Source organism: Aythya marila, assembly GCF_965140915.1.
Source record: "Aythya marila genome assembly, chromosome: 17".
Lineage (NCBI taxonomy): Eukaryota > Metazoa > Chordata > Aves > Anseriformes > Anatidae > Aythya > Aythya marila.
Genome location: NC_139058.1, coordinates 3119897 through 3137182, shown reverse-complemented (window position 1 = coordinate 3137182; position 17286 = coordinate 3119897). Strand labels below are relative to the sequence as shown.

General features: G+C 41.9%; 3 protein-coding genes across 3 annotated transcripts; 2 read left to right on the top strand and 1 right to left on the bottom strand.

Moving 5' to 3' along the window:
* Positions 1–45: 45 nt before the first annotated feature.
* DENR (density regulated re-initiation and release factor) lies at positions 46–6345 on the bottom strand. The gene is made up of 8 exons (XM_082773991.1): positions 6219–6345; positions 5567–5681; positions 4581–4600; positions 4257–4341; positions 3566–3649; positions 1809–1925; positions 1040–1179; positions 46–322 (listed from the first exon to the last, which is right to left on the bottom strand). Exons 2-8 carry the CDS (start codon positions 5670–5672, stop codon positions 278–280), a joined length of 597 nt encoding a protein of 198 aa, XP_082630117.1. The 5' UTR covers positions 5673–5681; positions 6219–6345; the 3' UTR covers positions 46–277.
* A 37-nt stretch (positions 6346–6382) lies between these two features.
* Positions 6383–11064, top strand: GPN3 (GPN-loop GTPase 3). Its single transcript, XM_082773990.1, has 8 exons — positions 6383–6539; positions 6658–6766; positions 6905–7072; positions 7826–7950; positions 8650–8765; positions 9414–9510; positions 9678–9806; positions 10554–11064. Exons 1-8 carry the CDS (start codon positions 6492–6494, stop codon positions 10614–10616), a joined length of 855 nt encoding a protein of 284 aa, XP_082630116.1. The 5' UTR covers positions 6383–6491; the 3' UTR covers positions 10617–11064.
* A 682-nt stretch (positions 11065–11746) lies between these two features.
* Positions 11747–16474, top strand: ARPC3 (actin related protein 2/3 complex subunit 3). Its single transcript, XM_082774206.1, has 7 exons — positions 11747–11895; positions 12740–12839; positions 13618–13694; positions 13980–14048; positions 14295–14421; positions 14987–15081; positions 15936–16474. Exons 1-7 carry the CDS (start codon positions 11890–11892, stop codon positions 15996–15998), a joined length of 537 nt encoding a protein of 178 aa, XP_082630332.1. The 5' UTR covers positions 11747–11889; the 3' UTR covers positions 15999–16474.
* Positions 16475–17286: the final 812 nt, after the last annotated feature.

The window sequence follows — 17286 nt, the reverse complement described above, 5'->3', positions numbered from 1 at the left end:
TATATGCTTAGGATGGAAAGTAGCTCTACAGACCACAAACACTACTTAGTGAGGAACAGTAATTTTATTTAAATCTACTTCATGCGTAAGCATGATAGAACCCCAATTTAGCTTTGGCAAATATCACAACAAAAAAAAGAAGCAGCCTATACAGAACAGTGAAAATGCCAAGGATACGGGTTCTCCACAGTTTCACTGCAGAGTCAATGGATTTAGAAGCCTCACTTTGGCTACATCATTAATAACCATAAATTTAAATAAAGGTAGTCTTTCGCTATCACTTCTTGACTTCTCCAAGATCTTCAATGCTGTCATCATCCACCTACGGGGGAAAAAAGCCAAAACAGGTTAAGTATATTTCCTTGTTACACATCTCACTCAATGTTCTTCACTGTACATGTACTGAAGTGCAGGAGAAGCACACATCGCCATCTGAGACTCTCTGCTGTAAATGCCAAGGGAGTGACACATGCCTATATCACACAGCTGAGCCTATGAGGCTCTGACGAAGGACAAGCCTACGGAGTTATTCAGAAGGAATTCAAACCAGGAAATACCAGAACAAGGGAGAGTCAAAGAAACTGTCTGCACTTAGAGCAGTGCAACCAAAATTCTCAACCATCTACACTTCAGCTCGACTCAAAATGAGTTCACCCCTTCTTCTAAAGAACAACTTTTTTCGATATTTTAAGATACTTTGAAAAATAGAATGGCAGCACAAGAACACTTAAGCATTCACCATTAAGAAATGGTCAGGGAGAAGCTGTAGATATTTGACAGCTCTTACTCTGATACACCTTCCTCCCTACACTATATCTTTAAGGATTTAATGTTTCTTGGACAATGGAAGCAACATTCAGCTTCAACTTTAATCACTCCTTAACCTAATTGTTCACATGGAGGAGGAAGGGCAACAACTGGTCTTACTTTCGAACAACAGTCTGTGCTACTGAAGGTGACACCCATTTTTGAAAATCACTGGAAAAGTCACAGGCTACTGTGGAAAACTAGAGGTCTTACAGAATAAATTGTTTATTACCTCAGGCCACTTCTCTTGTATTACGTCGATAATGTCATCTGTGAAATCCCCCTGAATGATTATTTCATCTTCTCCTGTTACTGAGGCACCGCAGGAAAATTTCTGAGCAAAAAACCTTTGCGCTTCCTTAAGATCGATTTCTGTTTAAGGGAAAATTGACAGTGTAAGTACAGTCATTGTCATACCAGTTTTTCCTCAAGTTTACAACCAAAATTTATTTTGAAATTTATATTGAAAGACTAGTGGTATTTTATAGTTAAAACTTTAATACGATTTCCATGGAAATCAAAAGTCTGATATTTATATACAAAACAACTGACTTAACAAATTTGGCACTCTTCAAGGCCAAAATCACTAAAAGTCATCTATACGTTCTGCTTTTGCAGGTCTAGGCTGCACGCACTCACCAAAAACACAAATGCAGAACTGATTAAAAAAATCAATTCTAAGTGACTTCTTATTTGATGATTGCTAAATTAGAATGAAGAACTAGTTAAATATTTCAGACAAGGTGTACCAGCAGAGAATAAAAGACAGTATCCAGCATTAAGTTAACTTAAAAAAAAAAAAAAAAAGTTTGTGAAGAAGTGAAGGAGATAACAGAAGAGAAGACCAGATACCTACAGTGGGGGGAATAAAGTTTCAGAATTGAAACCTTTTTTACTCACAGGAAGCAAGCCAAGACTCTAGGTAATATTAGGTTAAAGGCAAGCACATCTTAGGTTAAAGGCACATCTAAAGGAAACAAAATACACCTAACAAAACTCACCAAAGGTTGCAAGGCCACATACTCTTGTGACGTATTTTTTCTTTGCTCTAGGAATTTTAGCTATTGTAACTTTTTGTGGTACAGTCTTCTTTTTCTGTTTTATCTGACCTCTTCCACCTTTAAAACAGAAGGTAAGATTACACAGTTAAATGACATAACACTTAAAGACAAAAGACTGTCAGATTTCAACCCTGTAAACAATGAAACCTATCTCCCCATCTATGTATGCAAACAAAAATACATTGCACAAGAAAGCTCTGTATACAAAAAATGACCTATGCATGTCAAATACGCATTAAAGCACAGCACACACATCAGACCCCTATTAGAATGATGAAAACGGGGGGTTCTCAACACTTTACTCTGGTCTACATGTAGCCCGTTTTTTTGATAGTAATCTTAGGAATGAATTGTTACTTTAATGTTTTTCATGAGTTTAAAATCACTACGGTTTGAGTCTGATGCAAAGCAACTTACTCATGTTCATTTACTACGGCCAGGAGAACCTGCCTGCTTGGACTGCTGGGTTAAACAGCACGTTAAATTCTAGATATTCATGCAGGACATGTATGAAACGTTTTATGTATATGGGTTAGTAGAAAAAAACATGCCTCAAACAGAAGCCAGCCACAGTAGTTGACTTTGTATAAACTCAAGTTTATACAGGGTAAGTGAAATTTTGTTCTAGAGCCTTCTCACCAGGAAAGCCAAGAATTCACCAAGAATTTATGACAAGCAAACTAACCCCTTGCAAGTATTTTTTCCTTAATGTGCAGCGCTTCAGTTCTACATTACTATAAATTGATAGCAATTTATTGTCTTAAATTATCAGCCATCTCAAAGTTTCTTGAGTCAACATCTGCACTAAGTTTTTGCTCATTTTCTTCACCCTCTCTTCTAGAGTATCTCGTACCATCACACTTAGCACCACACCCTAAGTTACAAGAAACTTGAGATTCTAGGAGAAAGTCTCCAGTGATTTTAAATACTTATTTTATAACTAAACCCATACTAGCCACAGCATCCCACACAATAAAATAATGTTGAAAGAAAATGTTCTGAAGTCTCTGAAAGAAGCATCCAAACTAGAGATTCTAAGTTACTGTTGTCACTACACATATCCCACTGACAAAGTAAACATAACTGGTTACCAAGACACAAAAATAAAACATCTGCAGCGATATGTGGCTTAAAATCTGAATCCTACTGGGCTATTAACCATCATTTATGAAGCACTATAGAAAGCTGACAATAAGCAGGCAAATACATATTAATAACCGCAGCATTCTGATTTATGATGGGACGTGTGTTAATTAAACAGAAATAACTAACAATACTGGGAAAGGATGGAAGGAAAAAAAGCAAAAGCAGCACCATGAGGCATTTCTAGAGGCAAACAATCTTTGCTCTACTCTGCAAGCAACCTATAAGCTCACATTAAACAGGGCAGAAACAGGCATTTGTGGAGGTATGCCAGCTGATTTGGGGATTAAAGAATTACTCCCCGAATAAGCGCCATTGCAATGATGGGACAATCAGATACACAACCCAGGTCTCTTCACTAACACCGCACACATTGCTGTACCAACTCTGCTACCATATACGCTTCTTCCAGTGGGTATCTTTTGCGTGGAGTCGAAGGGTAGCTAACACAACCAAAACACAAGAAAGCCGTGCCTCGTTCAGGCCTACAGATGAGAAAAAGATGTCCCAAACTGTTCATGAATCAATTCCACAAACAACTATTTAGACCTTGCCTCTCTTTTGCTTCTTCTTCTCTTCCTCTTCTCCTGCAGTTCCTTGGCCTTCTCCAACCCCAGCTTCCTGTTTGGGTGAATTTTCTTACGTACATCAGAACGGAGTGGTGAGAAGAAAGAGAACAAAATTAGTGGTCAGATTACCACATGCCCTTACAGAAATAGGAAGTAAGGCACAGTGACGTTTTGCTAGATCCCTAAGCAGCTGGCTTTAGTGCCATGGTTCCCTGACTGATGCACGTTACAACCTCATTCTACCGCTGGGACAAATTAGACCTGTGCATTCAGCTCGAGGATGGAGTTAGTTTCAATAAAGTCTCTGCATAATTTCCAAAAAGGAACAGAAATTAACAACATTTAAATTCTAATCAACAAGCTCCCTACTACTAATGACCTTTCCTCCAGCAATCCAGTTGACTGGGAAGACACAGAATTGGATACATTAACTTTGACAGGAAACAAATGCACAGATGCCTGGTTACAGCAGAAACCTTAATCAACATCAAATATCGTTTCTGAGGTTTTCTGACAAACTTATATTCACAGCATCCAAAAACACACTAGACTTTTGAGAAAATGGTTTAACTTTCAGACAACTGCAAGATAGAAAAGTTAAGAAATGGACAAGCTCAAAGATTTCTGAGTACATTTAAGTACACATATAAGCCAGAACACAGAGAAAGATTCTTACCTACTGTAAGTTTTGCAAACTCATCTGGAAAATTCTTTTCTAACCATTGTCTGCATTTAGTCACATCAGGCATGTATTCGCAGTACTAGAGAAGAAAGGACATGTGAATGTTGTCACAAACAAATAGAGCAAAATACATTTTCTACTTAGCTCAGCCATTTCTCCTTAGAGTGACTCAATACCAACATTCTAGCAGCACATAAGGAGCCTCGTGGCATCCTAAAGATGAGAGCGACTGAAGCACAGAACTACCACAATTAAAAGTCAGAAAGAATCATCATAGAAATCGTAGGTCAGAAAGAAACAAAAAAAAAAATAACTCACCTCTGTTGGCAGTGAACAGACTGGAGAAAGAAGGGAGGGAAAAAAAAAGAAATTACAAAATCGTTCAACTTACAACCTTGGTGTTCATTCAAATTGGTATTTTAAAGCTAGGAATGACTTCTTACATTGCAACTTCTGGTTATAACCTCACGCTGACTCGAAACATTACTTTATTGCTACCACCCCACAGTTTTTCCTCCCATTAGTCATTTGATCACATACTGTGTGTTAGAATAAAACTATCACAGCAAGAGCAATCAGTCAGTGAAGGAAGAGTAGGAGATGCATACAATTTGGAGAAAAGATACAGATTTGGATAGCTCTCTATTTTCCAAGAGCTACCTATGTCCCAAAGATCCAAGAAAATCTAGGCCCAAGCCCATCAAAGAAGACGGGTAACTTGTTGAATGGGCTTGACTCTAAAACACACCCAAACCAACTGTGCAGACTCATGCACAGCAGGGATTCTTTTCTAATCCCCTGCAACTGTGTTTAAGCACAATGCGAAATAAATAATCTTGAGGGATATGTTTTAAAATGAAATAACATACTTGTCTAAAAATTCATCTATATAATTAAAAATGTAATGAGTAGAACAGAATTCTAAACACAGTGCAACGATCACTTTAATTCTAACTTTATTTATTATCATACTTATACTCAGAGACCTTATCTGTGCTAAAGGTACTAGCTTTTTACTAGCTTTCTGCAGGAACAAATCTGCTCAGAAGTTTGTAGCCTGAGCACCATTCCCGCTAATGTAACTTCTACATGAGCCCCCCCCATTTCACCAAAAACACTTTGGATAAAATCCACCACACAAGCTACTTCAGAAAGAAGCTCAGAAAGGTCACGCTGACCATGGCCTATCTTTTCAACAAAAGCTGACCAGAAGAAAACCTTCGATTCTCTCACTCTTTCCGCTAGGCTGCCCTCACAAACAGCACACTGGAAGAATCGCGGCCCACTGCCCCTTCAGCACTTGCCTCCGCAGTAGAGAACCCGAAGAGGATAGTCAGCATCTGACCTGGCACCGCTCCTTACGTCTCCTTTGCAGTCAGGGACCACAGGATCAGCTACGTCTGTGGCCATGTCACCAGCCTGTGGGTCACAGAACGAAACAGTCAGGGCTTCAGTTTTAGGTTATTCACATCTTCCTGTGCTCAGCAAAAGCCTCGGAGACTGAGGGAAGTGCAAGGCCCAGAGAAAAGACATGCGATCATAGGAACAGCAGGAGAAATCCGGGAGTAACCATGAGGGGAAAATGGCTGCAAAAGCTTCCAAGCAGTCTGGAACTGTAGGACGCAAGGGAGGAGGAAAAGTGGCAGGAAATGTAGTGTAAAATGAAGAAAAATGTGCAAGGAGAGCACGTGGGATTACGGAACACGCTGTTTTAAGCGAAACGTGAGGGATTATGTTAAGGGAACATGCTGAGGGAAGGGGGCCGGGGGGCGATGGGGCTCGGGGGCTGTGAGGGGCTGGGGGCCGGCGGGGGCACCTGAAGGGCCGGGAGGGCGCGGGAGGAGGAAGAGGAGGAGGAGAAGGAGGAACGTGGGGTGCGGGGATGAGGCTCCGGGAACAAGGAGAGGGACCCCGGGGACCGGGAGGGAGGCTGAGGTAAAGCCGGGCAGCACGCACCGTTACCGGGCGGCCCCCTCAGGCCGCGGCTCCCCCTTCTCCTCCTCCTCCTCCTTCTCCTCCTCCTCCTCCAGCACCAGCGGCGGCGGCTGCAGGCCCCGGGCCCCGCGCGCCTCCCCCGGCCCCGCCGCCGCCCTCTCGCGAGAGCCTCGGGGCGGAGCCGCTCCGTGAGGCGACCGGAGCCGGCTACGGGGAGGCGGAGAGACCGAGCGGGGCCGCTTCGCGGAGCTTTTTTCCCCCCCCCCATCCTCCCGCTAGCTCCGGGCCGCCGCCATGCCGCGCTACGCGCAGCTGGTGATGGGCCCGGCGGGCAGCGGGAAGGTGAGGAGGGACGGGGGGGGTAATGGGGAGAGGTGGGGGGGGGGGGGGGGCGAGGGTCGGTGTGGTGACGGGATGGGAAGCGTGAGGAGGGCGCTGACGGCTCGCCTGTGCCTTGCAGAGCACCTACTGCGCCGCCATGGTGCAGCACTGCGAGGCGCTGGGCAGAGCCGTGCAGGTGGTCAACCTGGACCCGGCGGCGGAGCTGTTCGGGTACCCCGTGATGGCAGGTGAGGGGAAAGGAGGGGTTCCTGAGGGGAAAACTGGGTTGCTGAGGGGACTGGGGGGGGTTCCTGAGGGGGCCGGGGGGGTGGTGGGCTGGGGAACCCCCCCCACAGACGCGCCGTGTGTACCTGATGCCCTTGCAGATATCCGCGAGCTGATCGAGGTGGATGATGTTATGGAGGACGATTCCCTGCGGTTTGGCCCCAACGGGGGGCTGGTGTTCTGCATGGAGTACTTCGCCAACAACTTCAACTGGCTGGAGGAGAGCCTAGGGCACGTGGAGGATGACTACATACTGTTCGACTGCCCAGGTGAACAATTCCTGTGTTGGTGTCGTGCTTTGTGCGCAGCATAATGTTTTCAAGATGATTTCTGTGCTGGTCATAGAATCACAGAATCATTTAGGTTGGAGAAGACCCATAAGATCATCAAGTCTAACCATCACCTAACACTGACAAGTCCGTGACTAAACCATGTCCCTAAGCAGCACATCCACACATCTCTTAAATACCTCCACCGCTTCCCTTGGCCAATGCCTAACCACCCTTTCCATGAAGAAATTCTTCCTGACATCTAATCTAAACCTCCCCTGCTGCAACTTGTGTCCTATTGCTTGTCACCTGAGAAAAGACACTGACACCCTCCTCACTGCCACCTTTTCAGATAGTTGTAGAGATCGATGAGGTCTTTGTTCAGCCTCCTTTTCATGTATTTTTGTATTATTAACAGTTGTCAGAGTCGCTTCCAGATGCTTCAGAAGTGAACTTGTCTCCATTCTAATTTGGGTGACAGCACTGACTTTTGCTAGCAGCATGTAGCATGAGAAGACTATGGCAATGCTAATGCTAAATGGAGGTTAAGGAAGGAAAACAAAGTTCTTAATTCATTTCCACTTTGCCAGTACAATTCCTTCCAAATACAGGCACAGTTGTATGAAAGATTGGGCTTTCTTTATCAGCTATCATTCATACTAAGTATAATGCCCATGTTTCTATAACCGATAACTTTGAAATGTTTCTGTTATCTTTACATTTCTGCATATTAATATTCCAAATGTGTCTTAGGTCAGATCGAACTATATACACATTTGCCAGTGATGAAACAGCTGGTGGAGCAGCTTCAGCAGTGGGAATTCCGTGTCTGTGGAGTGTTTCTCGTTGACTCTCAATTTATGGTGGAATCTTTTAAGGTACCCATTTGAAATCTTGTAAACAATTGTAAAAGTTCATATTGATGTACAACAAGGAATCTGATTGATTTAGGGAGCTGAGTTTAGGCTGAAGGAAAGAATACTAAAAAGGGAGATCTGATTTCTGTCATTAGCTGTCTCAGATAAAGGTTGTAAAAAGGAAAGTTCCAGCTGGATGTAAAGGAAATAACCTGCACTGTGAGAATGGTCAGGAGGGAGCAGGGGCATAGAGAGGCTGCGTAATGGAAGTTTGTGGAGTTGTTCAAAACTTCGGTGGAAAAAAGCCCAGAGCAACCTAATGTGACTGAGAAGTTAGCTCTGCTTTGAGTGTTGGTAGGGCCCAGATAACCTCTAAAAGTTCCTTCCAGCCTAAATTGTCCTGTGATTCTATGAGAGCCTTCTCAGATCTGGAGAGAGAGCATGACCCTTCCCTAAGCCAGCAATAAGAATCCCGAGAAGGGCTTTGAGTTTTGTTAATGTCTTTTTCTGTGACAGATCCAGATTTAAAGCTCTGGAAACAGCTGGCAGACAGGAGCCTTGTCACCTCCCTTTTCCAACAGAGATAATGACTTCCCCACTTGGCCTCGTGCCCATGTTTCACGTATTCATTAGCTGGGCTTGCTGTATGGTAGATTGTGTCATGCTTGACGGTTTTGTGTTTTTTGGTACTTAACCATGTTATTTTTCATATTTCTTCAGTTTATTTCTGGAATTCTGGCAGCACTCAGTGCAATGATCTCTTTAGAGATTCCACAGATTAACATCATGACTAAAATGGATTTGTTGAGCAAGAAAGCTAAGAAGGAAATAGAAAAGTAAGTTCCAAAATATTACTTGCTCTGTAGTGTGATACTTTGTGGTATATTTCACTCAGAATTCAGTCCATGTAAAATACGGTCTTTTTGGAATGGCAAAAGATGGATTTGTTCTGCATCAAACGTGGTCTTTAAATGCCTGGATAGGATGTTTACAGTTTAGTCAAAGTCAAAAAGTTAGTTCCATGTGTGTACATACCTCTAGATTTTTCTGTAAAAAAATATCTTGAATAACTTGCATCATTCTGAATGACATTCTGGGATACTGCACTTCCTTGAAAACCTAAACTAAAGGTGATCCTAACTTGTTTTTGTACTGAACATACTGAATTACCTCAGTGTTAATTTTACATTTGTACTACAATTCGAAAAAATAGTATTCCCTGTGGTCCTTCTCAAAGCTTTCTTAAGTATAGAAGTATAGTAGCAAAAAGAAAAGTAAAAACGCCAACACTTTTTTCTACTAGAAATCATAATCTGAAATATTAAAATATTTACAAAAACTATATTTAACAGGGCTTATAAGTTGCCATGATACTAAGTTAGTTCATTCAGATCACAGAATCATAGCTGGCTGTGGTAGCTGACTAAAAGCATAGTGACTCACGTATTCTGTAGATCAGTGCTAATGATGAGTGTTTCTGCTAGGTACTTAGATCCGGATATGTATTCTATGATTGAAGATTCTACAAACCTATTGAAAAGCAAAATGTTCAAAAAACTGACTAAATCCATATGTGGATTGGTACGTATATTCTGATTTGGGAACTACCATTGGTTTGCAGTTTTTCTTCAAATGCCTTTAGCACTCTGGACTACAAAAATACAAGCGTAGTTTAAGGCGGTGGTTTAGAGTGCTGTGAGGAGACTTAGTGCATATTCCTTCTCATGTCTTTTGAATCCTTTCTCTAGATCGATGATTATGGTATGGTTCGATTTCTACCTTTTGATCGCTCTGATGAGGAAAGTATAAACATAGTTCTGCAGCACATAGACCTTACCATTCAGTATGGAGAGGATCTTGAATTTAAAGAACCAAAGGTAAGGTGCTTCTGATGATAAGATGAAAACTAAAAGGGCTCCTTAATACAAGTCATAATATAAATGTGTTCTTTGCCTTGTTAATAAATGATTGCCTTCGTATGGTTCAAAGGAAGCCATGTTTAGTCTTTTAGTGACAATGCTTATATCATCTTCGTTTACAGTTACAAAAATGAGATTCTTTAATACTGTCTTGCTTGTGCAAGTACCGTTCAAATGGTTGTGTTGAAAGTAATGCTTTAATTTCAAAAATAATAGAATTTTAACCTTTAAAGGTCAGAAAGGGCCATTAAGATCACCAAGATCTTTTCCTGCATGTTTGTTCAAACTCCCCTAAAAACTGCTGCATCAATATCTCATGTTGCAAAGCTATTCCTCATCTGTGTCTCTCATACATCTATCATGTAAAATACATGATAGAAGACCACTGGGTTAAAATCAGATCCAGGGTTTGTCTAATTTTATTACTCAGCTCAAAACTCATAAGGAACAAGTCCAGTGCTTCTATAATGCTTTTAATTTGGTTTTGTACTCTCTGAACATGCAAAATACCTGCATTTAGATTTTGATCTATACATTTTCCTACCTCTAGAAACAGCTTTTCAGAAAGTTTTGCAATTTGTTTTATGGAACAATATTAGACGTTGTTCTGTTGTGGTTTCTAAAATAAAGCATCACAGAACAGACAATGTAAAACAGCCACTAGGAAAAAGTCAGGTTTTACCTTTTTTGTTTTCTTTCTGGCAGGAAAATGAAGAAGATAAATCTGCTCTTGTGGATGAGTATTTTCAAGATCACGTAAATGAGTGAAAAACAGATGCTCAGAAAGAGGAAGAAAATACCTTGCCTGTGTGTTTAAAACAATGAAAAATCCACTGCTGTACAAATATATTTGATGTTTTATCTGTAAGATAACTAACATTTCTACTGAGAAGTGGGCTATATGTCAGTTTATATGACAGAATATTATGAACTATATTGTTGGTTTTAATTCTTTTATAAGTACAGAAAGTTCCTGGATTCTCTTAAATGTTTCAATTTTATTTTGTTTTTATTTCTTCTCCCAAAATGCATTAGTCCAATTTATTATTTATTAAGCTACTTTCAGCTGAATTGGAGGATGTTTTTCTGCTGCTCATGTCCAAGTATCTTTCAGCCTTGCCTTTTCCTTAACCCTAAGGAATGAGTTTTGCTCATGGAGTCCTTGAATTAAAATATTTTCCATAAAGGTCTCATGGTTATGTAATGCTTAAATTCAGTGGATGCCTCTGTATAGGCATGACACCTCTCACTATATGGGATATATGGTTTGTGTATTAAAAATTAAGTCTGTTCCCACAAAGCATGAACATCAGCCAAGTTGCAGTTCTTCAGAACTTTGAAACATGGAGCCAAAAAAACAAGTCATTTTTTAATAGTTACAGGGTAGGTTAACGTCATGATGTGGATGTCTTGATGCCTGTCTGGGATTAATCCTTAACCCCATCACGTCGGGGCCTGATACGGCTGAATTAAATTTTGCTGATTTAGCTCACCTCCAGCCTGGCACATCCTAGGGCTGAGTCATACAATCAGGGAGTGGTCTGGGCAGAAAGGATCCTCACAGTCCCAAGGCTGCTCCCAGCCCCATGCAGCGGGGCTGGGGCATCCTTCTGACCGTGTCCTGCTCATGGAGCATGGAAAGAAGTCCAAGCCCTTCAGCTTCAAATTCCCATCGTTTTTCCTGCCTGAATCACACAACGAGTCATTTAGGGGGGAAATTAGACACCCTGGCTCCCAGGGAGGGCTGTGGGTCGCTAGTACCAGACGAACCTGGGCCTTTTCAAACACCTCACCCCAAAACCCACCCCGCTGGGGCTGGCTCCGTCCTGCCTCACCCCTATCCCCACCTCAGCTCCTTCCCCGGCCGGGAGCGGCGCCTCTCGGGGCGGCGCAGGCTGCGGCTTCCCCTGCTCGCACCGCCCTGCTGCCTCATTTCCTGCAGCCCCGGAGGCCGAGGAAGAGGAAGAGGAAGGTTTTTGCTGGGAACCCATCCTTGCCATCCACCCGCTCGGCCCCGCCGAGCCGCCCCCTGCCCTCCGAGATGCCGGTGAGGGGCCCGGGAGGCCGGGCGCGGGCGGGCGCTGTGGGGCCGGGGCTCGGCTGTGGGGCTGGGGGTGAAAAGGGAATGGGGCCGGGGTTGAGGGGGGAATGGGGCCGTAGCCGCTGGAGGCTGGCGCTTTGGAGGGGGTTGGTGTCGGTGGGAGGCTGCTGCAAGGCCTGAGCCTTCATCTTCCTCTTTCTTCTTCCTCCCCCCCCGCCTAGAGGGCAGCAGCCTGCCACGGCCCCGCAAAGGCAGGGCTGTGGGGTGGGGAAGGCTTCTTAAATGGTCACCTGGTCAAAGCCAATTTTGTAGGAAGTGGTATATTCAGAGGGTTGTTTTTTTTTTACCCCGCTTACACCTGTTGTAGCACACAGAAATCTTCTTGAGCATGTATGCGATAAGCCTAATTTTAGTAATTATCATCTATTATTAGCTAGACGTGGAACAAAATCCCTTTCTAACGATGGAGAACTAACTCGTTTAATGACCAATTTCGTGACCTGTGCCATGCCCCAGTGCAGGGCTGCTCCCCCTGCTACTTGGGTTCAGGCAGCCCAGGGCTGGAGCAGCACACACAGGTTGGCTGGACCAATTTTGTCCTCTCTTCCATCACTGCTAACAGAAATGGTGGTTAGGGTGTTGGTCGTCACCAGAATGGTGTTAAGATATGGGCCCAGTTAGAAAAAATAAGTTGTTTCTGCAAGGAAAGGTTGCTGGAAGCACAGCTAACCAACAAAACTGACTTTGGTGAGGATACAGGAGAGAGCTGTGATCAGTCTGCACTGCCAGGTGGATGCCAAAATGCCCATTTTCAGTGGCATTAATAACAAGTCTTCTCCCCTGTCTGTAGGCTTACCACTCAACTTTAATGGACTCTGATACCAAGCTAGTTGGGAACATGGCGCTGTTACCCATCAGAAGCCAGTTCAAAGGCCCAGCGCCCCGGGAAAGTAAGTTTATGTCTGAAAGCCCCTTTGCGTATTGTTCGTAGTCATTTCAGTTTGTCCCAGACCAGACCTAGTAACAGTGAGGAGTTGTGGCTTAGAAATGGACTGCTTTGTAGGTGATGTTTTCAGATACTGAAGTGTTACAAGCCATAGAAAATTATTATACAATAGTTATCTGGAACAGCTCTGGGTAATTTGGTTACTTTAGTAATTGAAATGAAGCCTACCGTTACTATCTTTACACTTCCTCCAGTGTCTCAGTGTGCTTGTCAGCAGGCTCTGAGGAGGACGTAGTGGTGCAAACCCTCTGATGTCAGAGGAAGCAGAGGTTTAACTGCAGAGAACTCGCATTTTGGGGCAGAGGCTGAGGATGCTTGGCTGCTCAGAAGCCGAATGATGATGAGGAAGAAAGGCAGCACTGTAGGGTAGCAAAAAACCAAAACTTTAGTTTGGGGCATCCCAACACTGAACACTCAAGTTACTCAGCGGGTAGGAAACTGGGGAACTGCCGAACTGCTGCCCTTTGTGAAGTGAGAAGTCATGGTGGAAGGAGGAAAAAGGACTTAAAACTCCTGTTAGAGTAGGAAACTTAAATATTATGGTCTGAGTTCACCAGTCTTCCATGTAGCAAAGACTATAGTGTAGCCCTGTTTTCTGCATTTTTTTGAATTATTTTGCTTTTGGAAGAATCATTGTTTATCTAATTCAGTGAACAAAAGTTATGATCAAATGTGGTGCACTGGTACACTGTTTAACTTTGGTTTTCTTTTTTCTTTTTAAGCTAAGGATGTAGATATTATAGACGAAGCCATCTACTACTTCAAAGCCAATGTTTTCTTCAAAAATTATGAAATTAAGGTAATTTTTTTTGTGATACTGTGTATACAGTAAGACTTGGATATTTGGTGGTACAGATATACATTTCTTTTCATGTTAAATAGTTCTATTAGATAACAAAACCTCCCCTTCCTCCCACTTATTTTTTTTTTAATTGGATAAATGTCGTGAATTACAAGTTCCTTTTTGATGAGGAAGTTACCACAAATGGTTTGAATTAATTCCTCCTGTTTCAAACTTTTACCAGTTCCATAAAACATCCTGTAGTCTAACAGTGTCTGGACTCTGTGTGCTCTTATTTTGCAGAATGAGGCCGACAGAACACTGATCTACATAACTCTCTACATTTCTGAGTGCTTGAAAAAGCTGCAAAAGGTAAGCAGGGAAACAGTCTGTTCTGGGATTGTACTCAAGAATATTTGCTGATGTTCTCCTCCTAGGGGCACAACTAACACTGCTCACCACAGTCCCAGTTGTCAGAGCCACAAATACTTGAGGCTGTGGATCTCCAAGGAGATGTTGTGATGCTAATTTTGATGAGTCTTTTAGTGACTGGTAAAATATTTGAGTCTAAGGCTTTTGTTTGTAAGTTTTAATCAATTGTTTGCCTGGTTCTTCCAGTGTAACTCCAAAGGCCAAGGAGAAAAGGAGATGTACACGCTAGGAATCACTAACTTCCCAATCCCTGGGGAACCGGGCTTTCCACTTAATGCCATTTATGCCAAACCTACCAACAAGCAGGAGGAAGGTAAGAATAAACCAAGAACTCTGAAGGCTTCCTTTGGCCCATACTTTACCAGCTGCATTTTTGGGACTATGACTAGAAAAGTGACCCTGAAAACTGAAGCTTCTGAATCTGTAGCTCTGTCTTCTGCGGGCTGCATGAGCTGGATTTTCTGACCTCAGGGGCTCAAAAACTTCCCTGGGTCCATAAATCCAACAGAACAGAGCAATAGTGGTCTGAGGCTTTTGCATCAACATAATTGCTAGATAAATTCTGTAACAGAGCCCAAAACAACTTCTGCACTGAGAAAAGAGGAAGTCCCCAGTTGTGGGCAAAGGTACCAAAGAGAAAAGAATGGTTTGGATGATCCTTTTTTCTGATTTTATAATTATATAAAATTATATTAACATTATATAAAATTAAATATAAAAATCCCAAGTGTGGCTGTATATTGAACGAACCAACTCAGCCAGCCAGCAAGCTGAAAGGTGTGAAAACTCACAGTTTCTGCTGTAGGCATTGATGTCCGATGCTTTCATGATAAATTCAATTTCACTTGGTGTTATTTTGTGCTTGTGTTGTGTTTCAGAGGTGATGAGAGCCTACTTGCAGCAGCTCAGGCAAGAAACCGGTCTTCGGCTTTGTGAAAAAGTATTTGATCCTCAGAGTGACAAGCCTAGTAAGGTAAGGCTTTGCTGTGATCAACACAGATTTAATGAGAGGCTTGCTTGTTTTTTCAGAGAAGTGAGGTGATGGGGTAAAAGATCAGGGGTGCGTAACTTTGGAGCAGACTTCCCTGACTTTATATGGCTATCAGACTGAAAGTTTTCAATACATTTCATCTGTAATATTGTAAGACAGCAAATGACGATTTTGGCAACTTTTAAAAGCAGGGTAGTAGTAAGTGGTGTCTCATTCAGTTCTTCAAAGTATTACATGCTTTGGATTCCAGGTTTTGCATTACATGCATTGGCTAAAGATTCCAGGTTTTCAGAAATTTACAGGCATGAGAAATGCTGTTTATCTTCTTGGGTGGTTCTGATCTGATACCTTCCTTGAAGTAAACCATTTTGCCTCATACCCAGATTAAAAAAATAGCCTATCAATACACGAATTACCTCTTGGTCATATGTTTCATGTGCAAATATGACTGTTTTTAATACTGAAAGTAGTTAGGCTAATTTAGTTTCAAAGGCATAGCCTTCTGATGCATCCCTTTGTTCATTATTATACTGGACTAAATATATTGAAAGAGATAGCATATACAGAATAATGGCAAAAATAGTATTGAAATAGTAGAAAGGAGAATGTCTTACCTTAATTCAGAGTCTGCAGCCCTGTTTTATAACTCATTGGATCCACTCCTGTCATCTTGTTTTCCTAAATTCCAATAGAAACCAATAGGGAAAACTGTACATGCAAAATTGGAGCCTTAACATTTGTTATTTGTCAGTGGTAGAGTACTTGGAAGTCACTATTTCATTTATTGCATTGAAACTGCTTTTGCATATTTTCTTATTTCGTACTTTCTTCTGCAGTGGTGGATCTGCTTCGTGAAGAGACAATTCATGAACAAGAGTCTCTCAGGTCCTGGGCAGTGAAGAGGCAAAGTAGCAACATTAAGCATTTCCACAGGAACACGTGTAAAGGATTTTGTCTCTCTTTTTTTTTTTTTTTTTTTTGGGGTATGTTTTGTACCAAGGAAGAATTAAGTGCTTACGAAGAAAAAATAATCAATGAGAGGTAAAAGGAAGTTAAAGCAAAAAGATCATTGAGTACTGTAAGCAAATATTAAGCTGGTGCTTAATAAAAGATTTCTAATGTGCTGTTTCAGATGCAGGCTGCTTTATTATCAGTGGCTACAGCTAGCATTTAAAACAGGGCTTTTGTTTAAACAGGAGAAATGTGTGTGCCTGGGGGCGTATGTAATTGCTCTGCTGGCTAGAGTCTCAGTATCACGTGTTAAAGTACAGTGATTTTTACCTTTTTTCAATAAACTTAGCTTGTAATTAATGTGATAACTGCTTTATGTCTTATGGATAGCTTTCAAAGAAATAAAATCAAAATTTTGGTGAAAAAGCCATCATTATTGTGTAATGGTAAAGTAATCAGAAGTGAATCATTTGTATTGTAAACAGGATTAATGCAGGGGCTGTGGTCTCCAGCAATGTCCTGATTATTTAAATCTTCTTCAGAGCAGTGCTTCCTTGTACTAAAACATCTTCAAAGAGTAATGCAGGCAGATTACACACAACTTAGTCCAAAGCTGCCTTTGTGATGGCAGATTTGGACAAACAATGAGCGTGATAGTAGCAAAAATTATTTTGATCAATCTGATGGCTTCCTGAAGATCTGCAAATGTAAGTTTGTTTTATTTTCTAGACAGAAAATTGCAGTAAATGGCAAAACATTGTGGCAATGCTTGTTTCATTGCCACCATACAGCACCAACACACTTTGTGTTCCTTAACATTGGGCTGCTTGGCGCAGTTACTGAGAGCTCCTTGAGCTGACAGCTCCTCCTGCTGTTGGTGGCAGCAATGCTTGTGGAATACTCATGTTTTATATTTTACACGTTTTACTCCCTTTCACAGTAGAAAAGGGATTGGTAAAAAAATCCCAACACGTCTGTTTTATTTTATTGCTGTGGGAGGTCAACCCCTGTGAGAGGCAGTTCATGCCTCATAGTTAATGGTGGCACAAGTTAAAGCATTTCTTCTGCTTGTGTCCCAGAAGAAACCTGGATTTTAAAGGGTCTTTCTTCTCAGATGTCTATTTTTAAAGGCAGAACCTCTGCTACCTCCAAGACCTCTGTCACACTTAGCTGCCACAGCCAACAGCTAATGAAGTTTGGGGAGAAAATTCGGTTTTGAGAGAAAAACAGCTAGGT